Source organism: Natrix helvetica, assembly GCF_964273705.1.
Source record: "Natrix helvetica genome assembly, chromosome: Z".
Classification (NCBI taxonomy): domain Eukaryota; kingdom Metazoa; phylum Chordata; class Lepidosauria; order Squamata; family Natricidae; genus Natrix; species Natrix helvetica.
The window spans coordinates 10,335,629-10,356,168 of NC_138554.1; the positions used below are offsets into that span (position 1 = coordinate 10,335,629).

General features: G+C 44.4%; 1 protein-coding gene across 2 annotated transcripts; it reads left to right on the forward strand.

Annotated features, from left to right (window-relative positions):
• The first annotated feature begins 96 nt into the window (after positions 1-96).
• Positions 97-20,540, forward strand: CLDN15 (claudin 15). Of its 2 annotated transcripts, XM_081932385.1 has the most exons (5): positions 104-563; positions 11,764-11,928; positions 14,590-14,671; positions 17,538-17,648; positions 19,643-20,540. In XM_081932385.1, exons 1-5 carry the CDS (start codon positions 347-349, stop codon positions 19,764-19,766), a joined length of 699 nt encoding a protein of 232 aa, XP_081788511.1. In that variant the 5' UTR covers positions 104-346; the 3' UTR covers positions 19,767-20,540. The 2 variants fall into 2 exon arrangements, with proteins under 2 accessions (XP_081788512.1, XP_081788511.1); XM_081932386.1 differs by lacking the exon at positions 17,538-17,648 and having other exon boundaries at positions 97-563.

Below are 20,540 nucleotides of genomic sequence, written 5' to 3' on the forward strand. Positions count from 1 at the left end.
TCACTTGTCAGCTGTGGCCCTACCCGCCCCATGGCGCTTGGTAGGGCCAAATCGCTGGGACCGCCAGCCGGGGAGGCACTTAAACCGGGAGCCTACAAGGCACCTGCCCATTCCCGCTTCAGAGGTGGACTTCGGGCCGGGCGCTGACGTCACCCCTCTCTTGCCCTTACCTGCTGCTCGCTCCTTCGGCGCTGCCGAGTCCCGAGGCAGCCTCGACGTGCGTCCCGCGCGGCAGCAGCAGAGGCAGAAGCAGCGGCTCAGGGCTGAGCTTCGCGCTAATCGCTTGCAAAGGGCTCTCCGATCGCGCCTCCTAGACGCTCCAAGACTCCTCTCACCTGTCGCCGCGATGTCGCTCCTGGTGGAGACGGTGGGTTTCTTCCTGGGCACCGTCGGGTGGGCTCTCTTGGCCGTCACCCTCTTCAACAGCTACTGGAGGGTCTCCAGCGTCTCGGGCAATGTCATCACCACCTCCACCATCTTCGAGAACCTGTGGCAGAGCTGCGCCACCGACTCCACAGGCGTCTACAACTGCTGGGAGTTCCAGTCGCTGCTCGAACTGCCCGGTGAGCGGTGGGAAGGGGTGAGGGGGTGGGAGCATGGCCAGGGCGACCCCCACCCTCCCCTGGGGAAGGGATAGAGAATGGATGGATATTGTAGTCCGTCGCTTTCCCAAAGCCGTCGGGGGTGGAAAGGGACTCGGGGGATCCAGGCCGATCTCTTACCCCGGATCCTGATCTTTTTCCAGCCGTCGATTGGAGCTCTATGGGGGGGGGGGGAGAGAGAGAGATCCAGGTTGATTTCCAGATACCTAGCCGGCTTTGGGGAGTCTTTGTGGGGGGGGGAAGAGACTCCTCCTCGGTAGCTGGAGTTTCCGGACCATCCCTTCCAAAGTCTTTGAGACCACAATACCCATCGTTCTGTGGCTCCAGGCGAGTTTGTCGTCCAGGCGCCCTGGAGGGGTCCGCGCTCTTGGCTTGAGCCGGTTCTCTTTGGCCTTCGAAAGTGGTGGGAGCTTCATCCCTGGAGGCTTTCAAGATTGCAGTTGGTCAGAAATGCGTGTAGGGCCTCCTGCTTGGGCGGGTGGGTTGGACTAGATGACCTTAGAAGGCGCCTTCTTCCAACTCTGTTCATCTGTAACCCCACATTCAAACGGCGTCTCTTCCCCCGCGGTGACCCCAATCGCGCTGAATTGCGGGAAGTTCTGGGGCTTGAAGTCCAGTCGTCTTAAAAAGTTTTCAAGTTTGAAAAAAAAAACACTGGCTAAACATGCAGCTAACAGGTGGCTACGATGCCATTATATACACCGTATATTTCGCCTCTTGCAAGCAACCGCGGAGCAGTCTTTTACCGCTCAATGAACGCGACCAATTCAGAGCGTGCTACCTTATTTTTATTGCACACCTGAACATTCTCCCTTGTGTCTCTCTGTTAAGGTTTACTACTACCCCGTGCCCTTTATTCTGCCAGCTGTGCAACAGGTAGAAATGGAGCAAAGGTTTTTGCTTAGGGACCCAAAGGGAAAATCCCCCTTCCATGCTTAACGCTGATCCATTGGTGCAGAATTATTTCTTTGGTCATCTAGAGACAAAAGACTATTTTATTTTATTTTATTACTTTATTTTTTTATTATTTGTCCAGAATTAATTTCTCTGCCAAGCTTAACTTTTTAAAAATCAGGCGAGATATTTCTTAGGGGCTAAAATAGCATTTTCCGCGGCCGCGAGCAATCCATACAGTCCCTCCGCTTGTTTCCCACGAAAGCCCAGCAGGGGACAGCAACGAGCAATTATCTGGTCCGTCGATGGGGGGGGGGGGGAAAAACCCCCAAAACAATTTAAGATTAGAATATCTGTAAACATTTTTTTTTTTTGGCTATAAGTAAGTTGTTTGCGGAACCAATCGCCGAGGTTGAAAAAGGCTGTGGGTAAAGTTGTGAAATTCTCACCCACCGTTGCCAACTTTGCAATTTTGCAGAGCTTTTGCACAAATGCTGGAAAAAAAATGTGGTTGATTAGTGTATTACTGATAACACACCTAAAGTGTATTATTTGAACTTAGCCAGTCTGGTTGGTAAACCATAGCTTGATGGAAAGCCAGCACACCACAGTCAAAGCCATTGGTGTCCTCGGCTTACGACCAGAATTGAGCCCCACATTTCTGCCACTAAGTGAGACAGTGGTTAAGGGTTGCTCGGTGCCTCGCTGTGATGGTTACCTTTAGTGACACAGTTGTTAAGTGAATCAGGCTTCCCCGTTGACTTTGCGTGTTAGAAGGTCTCAAAAAGGGATGATGTGACTTTGGAACGACTGCAACAATTGTAAAGATGAGTCAGTTGCCAAGCCTGTGAATTTTGATCACAGGACTATAAGGACGCTGCTGCGGTCATAAGTGTGAAAAAGTATCTTTGAACGGTCATTAAATAAACTGTTGTAAGTCAAGAAGTACCTGTAGGGTAAAGTCACGCAGAGAAGAAGTAGCTATTTGTGGAATGTGAATGCAATCGTCACGTATTATGCATTAGTTATCAAAACGAACAGGTCAAATGTTCAGAGAATCAGAAAGCTGACCAGTGTGAGAATCAGGGTTAATATGGAATAACCCAGGAAGAAGGGACGTGGTGGCTCAGTGGCTAAGATGCTGAGCTTGTCGATCAAAAAGGTCGGCAGTTCGAACCCTTAGCGCCACGTAACAGAGGGAGCTTCCGTTCCTTGTCCCAGCTTCTGCCAACCTGGCAGTTCAAAAGCACATAAAAAATGCAAGTTGAAAAATAGGAACCACCTTTGGTGGGAAGGTAACAGCGTTCCATGCGCCTTAGGCGCTTAGTCATGCTGGCCACATGACCACGGAGACGTCTTCAGACCGCGCTGGCTCTTCGGCTTTGAAATGGAGATGAGCACTGCCCCCTAAAGCCTGGAACGACTAGCACATATATGCAAGAGGAACCTTTACCTTAACCCAGGAAAAATGTATTGTGTCTGTTTGAAAAAATTGTCTTTTAACATCATTAGAGAAGGAAAGCCATGTTAGTCTCTAGTCGTAAAAAAAATGAAGGAGTTGGGAAGCACCTTTTAGACTGCAGATAGTCCTCGACTTACAACAATTAATGTAGAGACCGTTATGGCGACAGTGAAAGTTACACTGAAAGTTACGGCGAACAGTGAAAAAAATGTGACTTGTGACCGTTTCTCCCACTTACGTCCATTGCAGCATCCCCGTGGTCCCATGATCGAAATTCAGAGGCTCTGCAACTGACCCGTATTTATGACGGTTGCAGTGTCCTGGGATCCCGTGATCCCCTTTTGCGAACTTCCGATGAGCATAGTCAACGGGGAAGCCTGGTTCACTTAATGTCCGTGCTGCTAACTTGACTCCGGGAGCAATTCATTTAATAACAGTGGCAGGAAGGGTCGTAAAGTAGGGCAAAATTCATTTAACAAAATGACTCGCTGAACGACAGAAATGTTGGGCTCCAGATGTGGTATAAGTCAAGAAACTACCCGGAATATGTTTTATGAGAAGGCAGACGGTGTTGTGAAATGCAGCTTGCTTCATCATACGGGTTGGACTAGATCAGGAGCCACCAACTCGTGGTCCGTGAGAAAACTTGGGTGGTCCGCAGAAAAATTATTTGCATTTTTTATATTGCACTAAATCAGGGGTCTTCAAACTATGGCCCCTGGGACGTAATTCCGACTTGGGGTCTGTTTTGGCCTCCTGGTGGGGGGCTTTGGGCGAAGGCTGGAGGGAAGCACCACTGGTGGCAAAGAGCCAGAAGGCCTTGTTCCAGTGGGAATGCATCATGGCCTGGAACTGGCTGACCATCTCAGCCCACTGAGCCTCCAGGCGCCGGTAGCTGGCCTTGCACTCCCGCAGATCTTTCCTCTGCTTGGAAAGCCTATGCTCCTAGTCCTCAGTGAGGTGCTTCTGCTGAGGCTCCTTCTTGGTCAGATCCAATTTGAACCGAGCCAGCTGTTTTGCCAACTCTTTCTCGTGGTGGCTGCTTAGCTCCAACAACTGCTTCCTTTTAAGGCCCTAAGGAGCCCAGGCGGGCAGGTGAGGAGGGGCTGGGAGGGGAGGGGCGAGTAGAGGTTGGGGTGGCACCCCTCGACGTGAGTGACATCGAGTTGGCGACACCCACTTAGTCATATGACCACCTAGCCACGCCCCACCTGGCCTTTAGGGAGATCGTATTAGTGATCCGCGGGATTTAAAATTATGAATTTAGTGGTCCCATGAGGTCCCAAATGTTGGTGACCCCTGTTTTAAATCATCAGATACTAGAGTGTCTAGTCCTCACAAAAGTCAGAAAAAAGTGCTAGCTGACTCTTTCTGGTCATTAAACTTTGACCCAAGAGATCCTTGTGTGTAGGTCTGTAGCCTGAAGGTTCAAACTGATACAAGTAGTCCCCAAGAATCATTCATTTAGTGTCGGTTCAAAGCTACAATAGCACTGAAAAAAGTGAGTTATGACCATTGCAGCATCCCCGTGGTCACAGGTTCAAAATTCAGATACTTGACAAATGACTCACATTTATGACGATTGCAGTGCCATAAATGCAGGGTTTTTTGTGATCCCCTTTTGCGATGTTCTGACAAGCAAAGTCGACGGGGAAGACAGATTCACCGAACAGTTACTAACTTAAGAACGGCGGTGATTCGCTTAACAGCGGTGGCAAGGAAAGCCGTAAGATGGGGCTAAACTCACTTAGCAACTGTCTCGTTTAACAACAAAAATGTTGGGCTCAATCGTGGTTGAGCACCTCCTGTACGGTAGTGCCCCATCCTGTGACATTTTGTTGCCAATCTTAAGAGTTTCTTCCTCGGTCCTGTTCAATATTTCTTTTGCCGGTTTTCTGAACTACTCAAAATTTCCGCTACCGGTTCTCCAGAACTGGCCAGAACCTGCTGAATACCACCTCTGCCACCCACCAAGTTTCACCCAGGATCTTCAAGGCATGTCATCAACTCCCCACTCCCACCCCAGGACCTCAAACCATGCGGTCCTGTCCACCATTCAAACCATCTTTCCAAACAGCGTCCATGTTTCTGAAGGATGAGATGATGGAATGTAGGTCCAGATGAGGTCCTGGGGATCGGAGGAAGGGTCATATGTGGAGATAGGACCCAGGTGTGGATAGAATGGACATGAGAGTGAGGAATATGAATTCTGATAAAACTTTTTCTCTTGTCTTCATTTCTTTGCCTTGACAATTAAGAACTTTGCTCCCTTCCTGTCTCTCATTGAAGAGGGAGGGGGGTTGTGGGGGAGCTGCACTAGATAAAACTATTTGTTCTTTTTATTCTGCTCTGCAATGGAGAGGGGGGGGGCTGCACATTAACAGCGAGACAGAAGTTAGCACCTTAAAACCACTAGCCAGGACGTTAGGAACAAGAATAGCTTGCTTATAAGAAAAACTTCAAAACCCACGTAGAGGTGGCACACTTTGCAAGTGACCTGGGATGAAAAACAGGTGACGTGACATTTAGCTATTTAACATAACAAGCGTAAGGTTTTAGCGGGGCTGAAATCCAAATAACCAATCCATATTACCGGTATCTGTTATGCATGCATTATTAGGGGGAAGGGACCAAAGGGTTGAATGTGACCATCCTAAGGCAGGACATAAAGCGAGATTTGGACATAACATGAAACAGGGTCAGACTATAAGACCTCCTGGGGGCCCCATCTATCCCTTCTATTTTGTTATACATTTACTGAGTCTTGAACCGGAAACTTGAACTCTAGAAATACAAATGTCAGACTGCAACATCTGTTCTAAGGAGGCGAAGTCAGTTAGAGGTCTCACCTAGGAGTCAGGCATATAGCTTAACCACATATGTCAGAATGAAACTAGTGTTTCCTGTATGCTTTTCTGCTTAGAATTAAGGAATTTAGCCAATAAGAATGCTTTAAAATATTTCCGTGTTTTTTGATGCTTTGAATACAATATAAAAATGTGTGTTTGGATTAGAACGCTGTCCAGATGTTAGAAATTGTTATCTCTGTCTGGACCTTTTGGCTAAAATAAAGCTTATCTTCACTCGCAGTCCAAATCTCCTGATTTTCTGCAACCATCCCTTGATTCTAAAAACTGCTGTAAGATTCTAATCTTGGCCCTTGGTTAGTTTTTCAAACCGGGGTCCTTATATCTTGGTACCAAAATCAAAGTATAATTCCATATCACACCTCGTGTCCGGTGACGTATCGGCTTCGACACCAAGCAAGAGCCCATGTTTTGGGGTCAACATTTCCAGTGTTTTTCTCCTCTCTTGGAAGTGAACCAAGATGGAGGTTTCTTCCAACACAGCCTAGGACTGAAGATGAAACACTCGGTCTAAAACTGTCCCCTGTTCAAAGTACACCTGGGATGAAAGCGAGGAAATAGTCCCGTTTCTCCTTGCTTCCTGGTTAATATTTGTGGCTACGCCTCTGCCAAAACAACAGGCCTTTTGTTGGGATTGTCTCCGGCCACAAAGAGGCAGGACCCAAGATGAAACGACAAGGCGATCTGCGAGGATAAAAGATCAAGAGGTTTTCCCTTCCTCATCACCTTCTATGTGAGAGATGCCTTCACTTTTTGGGATCCGCGTCTCGTGTGTGTGTGTGTGTCTGTCTGTCTGTCTTTATAACCAGACAAACCCTGAATGCTGGCTTCTTTGCCTGAAAAGTCCAAGGAGGACCCTTTGTCCCATCTGAAGACAAAGTGTGAGGGAGAGGATTGCCGTTTCAAGTCTAACGTTACCGAATTGTAGCATTTGTGAGACGGTTTCTGAGCCCAGAAAGCAGTTTGGTGTAGTGGTTAAGGCGCCCGGGCTAGAAATTAGGAGACTGTGAGTTTAAGTCCTTCTTTGGTCATAAAAGCCATTTTCGGGTCAATCACCAGGAGACTGGGAGTTCTGGTTCCCTCTTAGTCAGCTGAGTGATTTTGGACCAATCACCAGGAGACTGGGAGTTGTAGTCCCCTCTTAACTGGGCGACTTCGGGCTGATCACTAGGAGACTGGGAGTTGTAGTCCCCTCTTAGATGGGCGACTTCGGGCTGATCACCAGGAGACTGGGAGTTCTAGTTCCCTCTTAATCAGCTGGGTGACTGAGCCAAACACCAGCAGACTGGGAGTTGTGGTTCCCTCTTAGTCAGCTGAGTGATTTTGGACCAATCACCAGGAGACTGGGAGTTCTAGTCCCCTGTTAACTGGATGACTTCAGGCTGATCACCAGGAGACTGGGAGTTCTAGTCCCCTCTTAGTCAGCTGGGTGACTTCAGGCCAATCACCAGGAGACTGGGAGTTCTAGTCCCCTCTTAGTCAGCTGGGTGACTTCAGGCCGATCACCAGGAGACTGGGAGTTCTAGTCCCCTCTTAGTCAGCTGGGTGACTTCAGGCCAATCACCAGGAGACTAGGAGTTCTAGTCCCCTCTTAGTCAGCTGGGTGTCTTCAGGCCAATCACCAGGAGACTAGGAGTTCTAGTCCCCTCTTAGTCAGCTGGGTGTCTTCAGGCCGATCACCAGCAGACTGGGAGTTCTAGTCCCCTCTTAGTCAGCTGGGTGTCTTCAGGCCGATCACCAGGAGACTGGGAGTTCTAGTCCCCTCTTAGTCAGCTGGGTGACTTCAGGCCGATCACCAGGAGACTGGGAGTTCTAGTCCCCTCTTAGTCAGCTGGGTGACTTCAGGCCGATCACCAGGAGACTGAGAGTTCTAGTCCCCTCTTAATCAGCTATGTGACTTTGGGCCAATCACCAGGAGACCTGGAGTTCTAGTCCCCTCTTAGACAGCTGGGTGACTTCAGGCTGATCACCAGGAGACTGGGAGTTCTAGTTTCACCTTAACCATGAAAATTGGTGGGATGACTTTGGGCTAGTCCTTCTCTCTCTCGGCCCAACTCACCTCACAAGGTGATTGTTGTGGGGAAAACAGGGGGATGTGTACGCTGGCTTGAGCTATCTGTTTTTACATCCTCAAACCCCCATAACTTTAACCTTAAACTGTCTACCGTGCACCTCACCCCATTCCTAAGAGGTCAGTAGAGACATGCCTTCTGTCCCTGCCCTACTGTCCCCATTTATTTGTACCCATTTCCTGTATTCTTATTCATGTTTATTCTTGATCCTGTTCTCTTGTTACACGAGTGGCAAACTAACTAAATGGATTAAAAAAATAAAAAAATAAATTTGTAAAGCAATAAAGGTTGAGATCAAAGAAATGAAAAAGAAGAATAAAACAAAAAATTTCCTTCTCCTCAGAGGTGGCAATGAGGCTTGCATTTCTCTATGCCCATTTTTCCCTCACCTTTTTTTACTTTTTTTTTTCTTTCTTTCTTTCTTTCTTTCTTTCTTTCTTTCTTTCTTTCTTTCTTTCCTTCCTTCCTTCCATCCATCCATCCATCCATCCATCCATCCATCCATCCATCCATCTATCTATCTATCTATCATCTATCTATATTCATTTTCATAACATATAACCACATGTATACTATTACATAACCAGCATCGTATTATATTATTAAATGTTTGCATCAATAGTCTTACCATCTACTCCCAAAAGCAATTATTGGCTCTTCTGTTCTCCATACACCATATTTGTACCCTATCCATCACTTTCCTCTCCCTCTCTCCTCCTCCTGCCTACCTCCTTTCTTCCCTCTGTCGTCCTTCTCTTCTCTACTTCTCCTTCTCTCCTTCTCCTCTCTCCCCTTTCCACTCCTTCTTTCTCTCCTCCTCTTCCCCCCCCGCCCTCTCTCCTACCCTCTCTTCTCCCCTTCCCCCTCTCCTCTACTTCACACTCTTCATCTTATTTACTTGGTGTATTTAAGCCTCTGAGTGAGCTCCATTTTATGTTGATGGCATTTATAATTCCTTTTCAAAATACATGTTTAATTTTAACATATATCTTCCCCCTCCTTTTTTAAAAGAGAGAAAAAAAGTATACATATATAGTCATTGTATTTTTAAAAATACAATTTCCCCCAGTGGTGGGTTTCAAAATTTTTTAGAACCTCTTCTGTAGGTGTGGCCTGCTTTGTGGGAGTGGCTTGCCAGCCATGTGACTGGGTGGGAGTGGCTTGCCAGCCATGTGACTGAGTGGGAGTGGCTTGGCAGGCATGTGACTGGGTGGGCATGGCCAACTTGTAAAATGTGGTTAAACTCACTTAACAACGCTCTTGCTTAGCAACCAAAATGTTGGCTCAGAAACTCTGGCATTTGAAGCACGCAAGTCTTTTAAGCTGTCAACTTACAAGACTCTTGCACCCCTAACCCTTTAGAAAAAAAAACACCCCAGGGGTGTTCAAACTTGACAGCTTTAAGACTTGTGGACTTCAACTCCCAGAATTCCTCCTCTCGCTCTTCATCTTGATGATGTGCAGACGGGCGGCGGGAGGGAGCTGGAACCGGTTCTAAATGGCATGGTAGATTTGTGGAATCTCTTCTATAGAAGAGGTTAGAACTGGCAAGGACCCACCCCTGATTTCCCCCCAACTTAGCATCCTGTCAATATGCTGGACTGCAAGCCTCATTATCCCCAGCCCATGGGAATTTGGACAGGTGAGACCTCCACCTTGGGATCATTTCAGGTGGCGGCTAGCCAGCTGCATGCTTGTTTTTTTTTAAAAAAAAGAACTAACATTTGGGGTCAGTTGCATAAACTAGCCCTTTGCCCAGGGATTCCTGTAGGGGTCAATTCTAAGCTGTTGCTATACAGTACCTTATTTTTGTTCTGGATGAAGAAAGAAGGAATGTCAATGCAGTTTGAGACCATTGACAGAAGAAAACAAACAGGACATTTTCTTTTCGGAGGGCGGAGTTTATTTGCTCAGCTGATAAGTCAAGGATGTTCTCAACATTGACCTAAAGGCAACTCTTTATAAAAATAAACATTTGGTTTGGGCACATGGGCGATGAATTGTTTTGGCAAGGACCAAGGTTTTTTTTCCGCCATTTGCGGTTAGCGTCAATCTGCAATAAATTTCACTGGACCCGCTTTGTTATTCGCTTGATCTAAATCCATCCAGTCATCCTGAAATGTAAATGTTTGTCTCAGCAGTTAGTTGAGTCAACCGTGGTTGAATCGGCCAACTGATGCTAACTCGGTTTGCTGGAAAAAATCTGCTCGAATCTCCTTGATTTACAACTCTTCCTTGTGCAGCGGTTTGAAGTTCCTTAAACACGAGCCAGCCGTGGGCTGCAGCTGCCAAAAAGGCCAACACCTTCTGACAGTGAGAACAATCAACCCATGGAACAGAAGTTGCCTTCAGAAGTTGTGGAAGCTTCTAAAAGAGACTGGACTGCCATCTGTCAGAAATGCTGTAGGCAGGGCCTCCTGCTTGGGCGGGAGGGGAGGCTGGACTAGCTGACCTACAGGGTCCCTTTCAAGTCTGTTATTCTGTTATTCTGTCTGGAGAATTCTGGGAATTGAAGTCCACACATCTTAAAGCTGCTGGGTTTGCAAAACACCCCTTGAAATCTTAATTATTATGAATAAATATTCATGTAACACTCGTTTTGCTTAGTATATACAGTAGTATACTAATGGTATGTTAAGCTTGTATGCATTGCTTCCTTTTTTAATCAGTTGCGCATATCTATCATCTATCTATCTATCATCTATCTGTTCATCCATCTATCCATCCATTTATCAATCATCTATCTTTCTGTCTGTCTGACATTTATTTTTAATCTATTTATAATCTATCTATCTATCATCTATTTATAATCTATCTATCTATCTATCTATCTATCTATCTATCTATCTATCTATCTATCTATCATCTATCTATCCATCTATCCATCTATCCATCTATCCATCTATCCATCTATCCATCTATCCATCTATCTGTCTGTCTGTCTGTCATTTATTTATAATCTATCTATCATCTATTTATAATCTATCTATCTGTCATTTATTTATAATCTATCTATCATCTATCTATCTATCTATCTATCTATCTATCTATCTCATCTATTTATAATCTATCGATCAATCATCTACCTACCTACCTACCTACCTATCATCTACCTACCTACCTACCTACCTAGCTACCTACCTATCTCTCTATCTATCATCATCTATCATCTATTTATTATCTAGCTACCTAGCTATCATCTATCTATCTATCTATCTATCTATCTATCTATCTATCTATCTATCTATCTATCATCTATCTATCTATCTTTCATTATAATAATGAATCTATCTATCTATCTATCTATCTTTCATTTATTTATAATCTATCATCTATTTATAATCTATCATCTACCTACCTACCTACCTTCCTATCATCCATCTATTTATCTATCTATCTATCATCTATCTATCTATCTATCTATCTATCTATCTATCTATCTATCTATCTATCTATCTATATAATCTATCATCTATCTATCTATCATGTATTTATAATCTATCTATCTATCTATCTATCTAATCTATTTATCTATCTATCTATAATCTACCTACCTATCTATCCTCCATCCATCCAACTATCTATCTTTCTATTTATAATATCTATCTATCATCTATCTATCTATCTATCTATCTATCTATCTATCTATCTATCTATCTATCTATCTATCTATCTATCATCTATCTATCTATCATCTATCCATCCACCACCCACCTACCTACTAACCTATCATCCATCCATCCATCCATCCATCCATCCATCCATCCATCCATCCATCCATCCTATAAAAATAAAAAAAATGTTACTTTTTGAAAGCCAGTGGAAACAGCTGGACTCACTCGTCTCCTTTTTTGTCTCCCCTCTAGCATATCTGCAAGCTTCACGGGCCCTCATGATTACCGCGTTGGTCCTGGGCTTCTTAGCGATTGTGACCAGCATGTTGGGCTTACAGTGCACCAAAGTAGCCGAAAACAACCCCAATGCGAAAGCCAAGTTGGCGGTCGTTGGAGGCAGCTTCTTCATCCTGGCTGGTAAGCTTTCTTTTCTTCAGGTAATTCTCGACTCACGAATGCAACGGAGGCCCACCTTTCTGTCGCTAAGGGAAACATTTGTGGTGCGGTTTTGCCCCGTTTTACGACTTTTCCTGCCACACAGCTGTTAAGTGAATCCTTGCATAGGTTAAGTTAGTAACATGGTTGTTAAGTGAATCTGGCTTCCCCATTGACTTTGCTGGCCAGAAGGTCGCTAAAGGGAAATCGCCTGACCCTGGGACACCGCAACCGTCATAAATATAAACCAGTTGCTAAGCGGCTAAATTTGGATCACGTGACTACAGGATGCTGCAAAGTTTGTAAGTGTGGAAAACGGTTATAAGCCACTTTTTGCAGAGCTTCTGTAATTTGGAATGGTCCCTAAACAAACTGCTGTAAGTCAAGGCCTATCTCTACTTATCCTGGCTGTTCTCATTGGGTAGGATTATGACATCTGGCTGTTCCTCAACTTATGACCATAATTGAGCCCAACATTTCTGTTGCTAAGCAAGACTGAGTTTCAGTGAGTGGCACCCCAGTTTACAACGTTTTTGCCACCGCAAATCACTTCAGTTAAGCGAATCTAACGTTCCCCATTGATTTTGCTTCTTGGAAGCCAGATGGGAAGGTAGAATAGAATAGAAAATATAGAATGGAATGGAATGGAATAGAATAGAATAGAAAACAAAACAAAATATGGAATGGAATGGAATAGAAAATATGGAATGGAATGGAAAATATGGAATAGACTAGAATAGAATAGAATAGAAAATATGGAATGGAATGGAATAGAATAGAAAATATGGAATGGAATGGAACATAGAACAGAAAAGAATAGAAAATATGGAATATCAGAACAGAATAGAAAAGCAGGAGACTCTATACCATATCAGACAAGTGACTTTCCAGTCTCTTCTTAAAACCTCCAGTGATGAAGCACCCACAACTTCTGGCAGCCATCTGTTCTACTGGTTAATTGTTCTCCTTGTTAGGAAGTTTTTCCTTAATTCCAGGTTGCTTCTCTCTTTGTTTAGTTTCCACCCATTGTTTCTTGTCGTGGCCCTCTGATGCTTTGGAGAATAATTTGATCCCCTCTTCTTTGTTGCAGCCTCTCAAATACTGAAATACTGCCATCATGTCACCCCTAATTCTTCTTTTCTTTAGACTAGCCAAACCCAAATCCTGCAGCAGTTCTCCATATATTTTAGTCTTCAGGCATTTAATCATCCAGATGATGATTTTTGAATCCAGTTTTGGTTACCCCATGATAAAAAAAGATGTTGAGATTTTGGAAAGTATATAGAGTGTTGCCACAATGCTTCTTGTGGTTCCTTGATTCAATTTGTGTATTACTTGATTCAGTTTGCATAGCTGCACATTTGTGAGTCTTCTTCCATAGTCTTCATATTCTTCATATTGAGTCTGTTATGTGCACCTCTATAACTATCTGATTTGGCTCTGCAACCAAACAAGGCAAACACAGACTTTAATGGATAATTACAACTGCAGAAAAAACAATGGCCACCAACCTGCCTTCCATTGAGGGCCTGTATAATGCACGGGTCAAAAAGAGGGCTGCGAAAATATCTACAGACCCCTCACTTCCTGGGCATAAAATCTTTCAACTTCTATCTTCAGAATGACGCTATAGGGCACTACACACCAGAACAACTAGACACAAGGACAGTTTTCCCCCGAACGCCATCACTCTGCTAAACAAATAATTCCCTCACCACTTTCAAAATATTACTAAGCTTGTATCACTATTCTTCTTCTCATCCTTCCTAGTACCTATCTCTTCCCACTTATGACTATAACCATGTTGCTTGTATCTTTACAATTTATATTGTTTTACTTGTTTCCTGGTATGATTTGATTTATTATTAGTAACCTTTGACTATCACTAAGTGTTGTAACTTATGATTCTTGATGAATATATTCTATTTTATTTTTCTTTATGTACACTGACAGCATATGCACCAAAGACAAATTCCTTGTCTGCAGTGGTGGGATTCAATTTTTTTTACTACTGGTTCTGTGGGTGTGGCTTGGTGGGCGTGGCATGGCTTGGTGGGCGTGGTATGGCTTGGTGGGCGTGGTATGGCTTGATGGGCGGGGGAGGGGAAGGATACTGTCAAATCCCCATTCCCTCCCCACTCCAGGGGAAGATTACTGCAAAATCCCCATTCCCTCCTGATCAGCTGGGACTCGGGAGGCAGACACTAGATGGGGCGGGGCCAGCCAGAGGTGGTATTTACCAGTTCTTCGAACTACTCAAAATTTCCGCTACCGGTTCTCCAGAACCTGTCAGAACCTGCTGAATTTTACATCCGCTTTTCCCCCAAAGGCCCCCTTCTAGAGTAAAGGAGAAGGCGATAAGCTCATGCATTTTACCTGGATCTGTCAGGACCTCTTTAGCGGCTACAATATCAATGAATTTTTTCCGCTGAATACCACCTCTGCTTGTATGCCAATCATACTTGGCCAATCTATTCTATTCCATTCCATTCCATTCTAAATGAAGGCATTGTCCTTCTCTTTGGATGATCCCTTGGTCCTCCAGCTATCGAGTTTTCAAAATAGCAAATCACGTCCATCCACTCCAGGGTTCACCCGAAAACTATTTCTCACCCCAAATATCTTTTTATTTTTCCTATTCAGGTCTCTGCGGGATGGTGACCGTTTCATGGTACGCCTTCAATATCACCCGGGATTTTTTTAACCCGCTCTTTGTTGGGACAAAGTAAGTATCCAACACGTGGATCCATATTCTTTTTCTCTCTCTGAGTAACCTAGGGGTCTAAGGTTGAAAAAAGAAAATGGCAGGATAGATTTATTGATTAATATTTTATAGATTTATATTTTATTGATAGCCTGCCTTTGGGCAGCCTGGTGATGAAAATGCTCGCCTCCCAATCAGAAGGTTGAAAGTTCTGTCCTAGAGAAACAGTGATTTTAGACTTATTTAATTAAGCACTTATAGAAGCAAAGTTACCAAAATCATGGTGGGAAGCATATATAACATTGATACCCAAAGAGGATTCGGACCATCAACAAATAAAAAATTACAGACCAATTTCTTTACTAAACGCAGATTATAAAATCTTTACATCAATAATGGCAGAGCGAATTAAAAAAATATTTAATGAAATTATCCACACAGATCAAAACGTCTTCTTACCAAAACCTCAGTTAAAAAACAATATGAGGATAATTATAAATACACTAGAATATTATGAAGAGAATCCGGGAAAACAAGTTTTCTTTTTAGATGCCCAGAAGGCCTTTGATAACTTGAATTGGCATTTCATTATCACACAGTTAAAAATGATGAGATTTGGAGCAAAAATTATAAAAATGATAGAATCAATTCATTCGGCCCAGACAGCAAAAATAATAATATACAGTGGCCCTACAGAAGAAGTTAAGATATGGAAAGGAGTGAGCCAAGGTTGTCCATTATCACCTTTATTATTTATACTATCACTGGAAGTTTCTACTAACAGAAATTAGAAACAATCAAGAAATAAAGGGATTAAAAATTTAAAAAGAGGAATATAAAACTCAGGCATTTGCGGATGATATGGTATTCATATTAAAGGATTCATTAAAACCAGGAATTAAATTAATCCAAAAAATAGAACAAATTCGGTAAGGTAAGCGGGACTTAAAATTAATAAGAACAAAACAAAGATCATTATGAAGAATTTTACTAAAAACAAGAGCAAGAATTAGAGGAAAACATGGGAATGCAAATAGCAAAAAAAGTAAAGTACCTAGGAATTTGGCTGACAGGGAAATGCTCAACAATTAAAGAAGATAATTATGTTAAAACGATTCAGAAAATTAAGAAAGATCTGGAAAATTGGAGGAAACTACAAATATCCTTAATGGGAAGAATTGCCATCATTAAAATGAATATACTACCAATTTTTTTTATTTTTATTTCAAGTGGTGCTGATTAGCCAAGGGAAATATTTTTTCATAGATTTAAAAATATTAATTGCACAGTTTATTTGGCCAGGGAAAAAACCACAAATTAAATTAAAATTGTTACAAGACAGTAGAGAAAGAGGAGGATTTGGACTTCCCGATTGGGAGCTTTATTACCAAGCAGCAGCTCTCACCTGGATAAAGGACTCGATCAATTTAAAAAACAGAAGATTATTAACAATAGAAGGTTATAATTTGGAATTGGGTTGGCACGCCTTTATCTGGGATGGGAAAGACAAGATTCATAGCTATTTCCAAAAACATTTAATTAGAAAAGCTCTACTACAAAGAATAGAATAGAATAGAATAGAATAGAAGAATAGAATAGAATAGAATAGAATAGAATAGAATAGAACACTTAATTGGCCAAGTGTGATTGGACACACAAGGAATTTGTCTCGGGTGCATCAGCTCTCAGTATAAAAACAAACAACAAAGTAATAAGTCACAGATCATAAATCATAAGATATAATCATAAATCAAAAGAGGCAAACAACAATTGATACATCATAATATACCAACAGGAGAAGGTAGTAAGAAAGATGGGAAAGATGAGAAGATGACAAGGATAATAGGAATACAGCCTTACTACATGAGTAAATATCTTTAGGCCTAAGACAGTACTGTAGGAGTTAGGTGTTCAGCAAGGTGATGGCATTGGAGAAAAAACTAACTTTATGCCTAGTTGTTTTGGCATGCAATGCCCTAGAACAGGGGTAGTCAATCTTCTTATACCTACCACCCACTTTTGTATCTCTGTTAGTAGTAAAATTTTCTAACTGCCCACTGGTTCCACCGTAATGGTGTTTTATAAAGTAGGGAAGTATGAAGAATTTTAACAATTTCTTACTCCAGCTGCAGCAGATTGAAACAGATTGTTGGAATTGTTTTTTTCTTCTTCTGATGGGATGGACCAATTAAGATTGTAGATTAACAGAGTTGGAAGAGACCTTGTAGGTCTTGTAATCCAACCCCCCGCCCAAGCAGGAGACCCTATACCATTTCTGACAGATGTCAGTCTAGCCTCTTCTTGAAAGCTTCCAGTGTTGAAGATCCCACAACTTCTGAAGGCAACTTTTGTTCCATTGGTTGGTTGCTCTCACTGTCAGAAAATTTATTTTTATTTCCAGGTTGAATCTCTCCTTTATCACTTTCCATCCATTATTCCTTGTCTGGCCTTCAGGTGCTTTGGAAAATAGCTTGATCTCTTCCTCTCTGTGGCAGCACCTCAAATATTGGAAGACTGCTGTCATGTCTCCCCTGGTCCTTCTCTTCACTAGAGTACCCATGCTCAGTTCCTGCAACTATTCATAGTATGTTTTAGCCTCCAGTTCCCTGATCATCCTGGTTGCTCTTCTCTGCCCTTTTTCTAATGTCTCAAGATCTTTTTTTATAGTCTGGTGACCAAAGCTGGATGCAGTATGCTAGGTGTGGTCTTACTAAGGCTTTATAGAGTGATAAAGGGGAATTTTGAGCCAATCCTTCTGACTCAGCCCACCCTTCCTGATAGAGAGGGGTTAAAACCTCTAGCATAGATCCAGAAAAGTGAACTGTCAATGCATCAATCGATCAATCAACCAGTCTAGCAATCAGTTACACCCCTTTTGTTTATTCAGATACGAAATTGGGCCTGCCCTATATTTAGGCTGGAGTGCTTCCTTGCTGGTGATCATTGGAGGCTGCTTTCTGTTCAGCTCCTGTCGGACCAACTCATCCCAGGACAACAGGTGAGAGAGAGAGAGCAGTGCTGGCGTGCCAAATACAGGTAGTCCTTGATTTATGACCACAGTCGAGCTCAACATCTCTGTGGTTAAGTAGATTTTGCCCCAACTCACCACTTCTCTTGCCGCAGTTTGTTAAGTGAATAACTAGAGTTAAGTTAGTGCTTCTCCATTGAAGTTAACTCGAAGATTACTTTATTAGGAGTGCCGGCAGCAAAAAGCAAAAAGTTTCTCTCTCACCACAGGCTAATAAGTCCGGCTGGCCGGGAGATGAATAATTGTCTGCCACATCTATTCACCTACGCCCTCTGCCTTTTAACCCCAGAGCTAGGGTGGGACTTCATTAGCAGCGGTGACGCTTCTGTCCCAAGGACCGGCCTATGGATTTCCACTGCTCTCCTCTCCTCTGCCTTTTGCACATCCTTGCGTCAGGCACTGGATCCAGCTGTACCTCCTCTTCCTCATCATTCACCTCCAGCCCTGGGGGCTGTTGACTCTCCATCTGAGGGCTGACAGGCAGCCCAGGCTCCGCCTCTGTCTCACTCCAACAGCTCCATTCCATCTTCCCCCTTGGAGTTCTCAGGTTGCCTTGATGCTGACCTTGGCTCCCACACGTTCTCCTCCTCTGATTTGGCTGCTAAAGGGCTGGTGGCTGAAAGGCCACAACACTTTTCCTTGTTAGAAGGTAGCAAAAAAGAGATCCACTTGACCCCGGGGCACTGCAACCGTCATAAATATGAGTCAGTTGCCAAACGGACTGAATTTTGATCATGTGAGCATGGGGGTGCTGCAACAACCATCAGTATGAAAAGCGGTCACAAGTCCCTTCTTTCAGTGCTCAGGGGTGGGATTCAGCTGGTTCGTGCGAACTGGATGTTAATTTTAATCTGGTTCGCCAAACCAGTACTTGAAAGGACTGGGTGACCCTGCCCACCCCTCCCATCCCAGGAGTCTCCACATGGCCCATTTTGGATGCCAGATAAATGCAGGGCTCACGTGGAAACTCTGGGAGAGTGAAAAACAGGCCTACTGGAAGTCCCAGAAGTCTGGAAACGGGCTCATTTCTAGCCTATATAGCCTGGGGGAGGCCGTTTTCACCCTTCCGGAGGCTTGAAGAAAGCCTCCAGAGCCTGGGGAGAGTGAAAAATGGGCCTACTGGAAGTACCGGCAGTCCAAAAACGAGCCCATTTCTGGCCTCAGGAACCCAGGGGAGGCTGTTTTCGCCCTCCCAGAGCTTCAAGGAAAGGTTCTAGAGCCTAGGGAGGGTGAAAAATGGGTTTACCAGAAGTACCGGAAGTCCGGAAACAGGCTTTCTTCCAGTCTCCAGAGGCCCTCCGGCGCCTGGGGACGACGAAAAACAGGACCACTAGAACAGTGGTGAGTCCCGGATCCCGTTGCAATTGGTACGGTGCAAGGGGGCCGGGCGCCCGCCACATGAACGCGCACAGTGCGTGCATGTGTACGTACCGCCTGTGACGCTCCAGCTGCTTGGTGGAGTGTTGCGCAGGCGCTGTACGCTGCTTGTGCATGCGTGGAAGCCCCGAAAACTTCAAATACTGGTAAGGAGTGTGGATGGATGGGTGGGCGGGCACTTTGGAGCACCGTACCGGAATGGTACCTGGTGCTCCCAGCAGGCACTGCTACCCCCTACCGAGGTGTACCAGTTGTAACCCACCACTGTAATAGAAGTCAAGAAATAGGCCTGTTTCCGACCTATGGAGCCTGGGGAAGGCCGTTTTCACCTCCCCGGAGGTTCGAGGAAAGCCTCCGGAGCCTGGGCAGGGCAAATCCCTCCCACCTTGGTGCAGAAAGCCAACTAGGCCACCTGCACCCAGCAACCGGGCAGAGAACCGATGCTTAACATTTTTCAATCCCACCCGTCAGTGATGTTGTAACTTTGAATGGTCACTAAATGAAGACGTTGTAAGTCAAGAACCCCCTGTAATTCTCTGAAATCTTATTGAATCCAAACACTGACCTCTTTCCTCTTCTACTCCTAGCTACACGTATCCCTACAAAGCCCCAAAAGGTGGCACATTGGCTCACAACCCCTCAGTCTCTCGCCCCCGCAGAGAGTCCAACGCTAGCAGTAACGGCCAGTATGGTAAGAATGCCTATGTCTAACCTGAGAGGTGGTGGATCAGGACCATCCCATTATTTTTGGATGCTTCCCTGGGAACCCAGAAGGCCACAAAGACCCTTCTAAAATACACCCGTACCAAGGGATAACTTTTTTTTAATCCTTCGGTTTGTACTTTCTTACGTCGTGAGGATGACCCTGAATCTAGAGATGGACGGAAGGCATGTTTCTGGATCTGATCCTGGCTAATGCCACATTGGGCAATTTTATTTATTGCCGAGAAGTGTATAATGGACTTTTAATATACATCTATATATGTATCTATGTAGGTATTCAGCAAGAATGGACATTGTTTCTCAGATTTTTTGATGCCGGTTGTTCAGAAGAATCGATGTGGCCAATGAGGGGGACTGAAACTCAAGTTAAATCACCTCCTGTGGTTTGTCACTTAAGGGGAAATAAGTATGTGTGTGGGACAACTGATCCATGCTGGGTGGACATCACAATTGGAGACCTATTCATAGCTCAAAATGCTAGGACCATGATGGCGAACCATTGCCACAGCTCAGCTCCACTGCACGTGTGTGTGTGCCTCCCACTGGCCAGCTGATTTTCAGGACTCTGCCACGCATGTGGGAGACACACGCGCATGCCCAGGATGGGCGGGGGTGGTGGTGTCATATAAGACATGCACGGCGAGGCAGGAGAGGAACACGGGGGTGCGGCATACCCGTGCGGCCTGCTTTTGGTCCCAGGAGGCTGCGGGGAGGCCTACTAGGCCCAAAACGGGCATTGGGGGTCGCGCACATGCGCAGGAG

Coding starts and splice junctions, on each gene's coding strand:
- CLDN15 (XM_081932385.1), top strand. CDS start 347: ATGTCGCTCCTGGTGGAGACGGTGGGTTTCTTCCTGGGCACCGTCGGG. Junction 564..11,763: donor GTCGCTGCTCGAACTGCCCG/GTGAGCGGTGGG, acceptor TCTCCCCTCTAG/CATATCTGCAAGCTTCACGG. Junction 17,649..19,642: donor AACTCATCCCAGGACAACAG/GTGAGAGAGAGA, acceptor TTCTACTCCTAG/CTACACGTATCCCTACAAAG.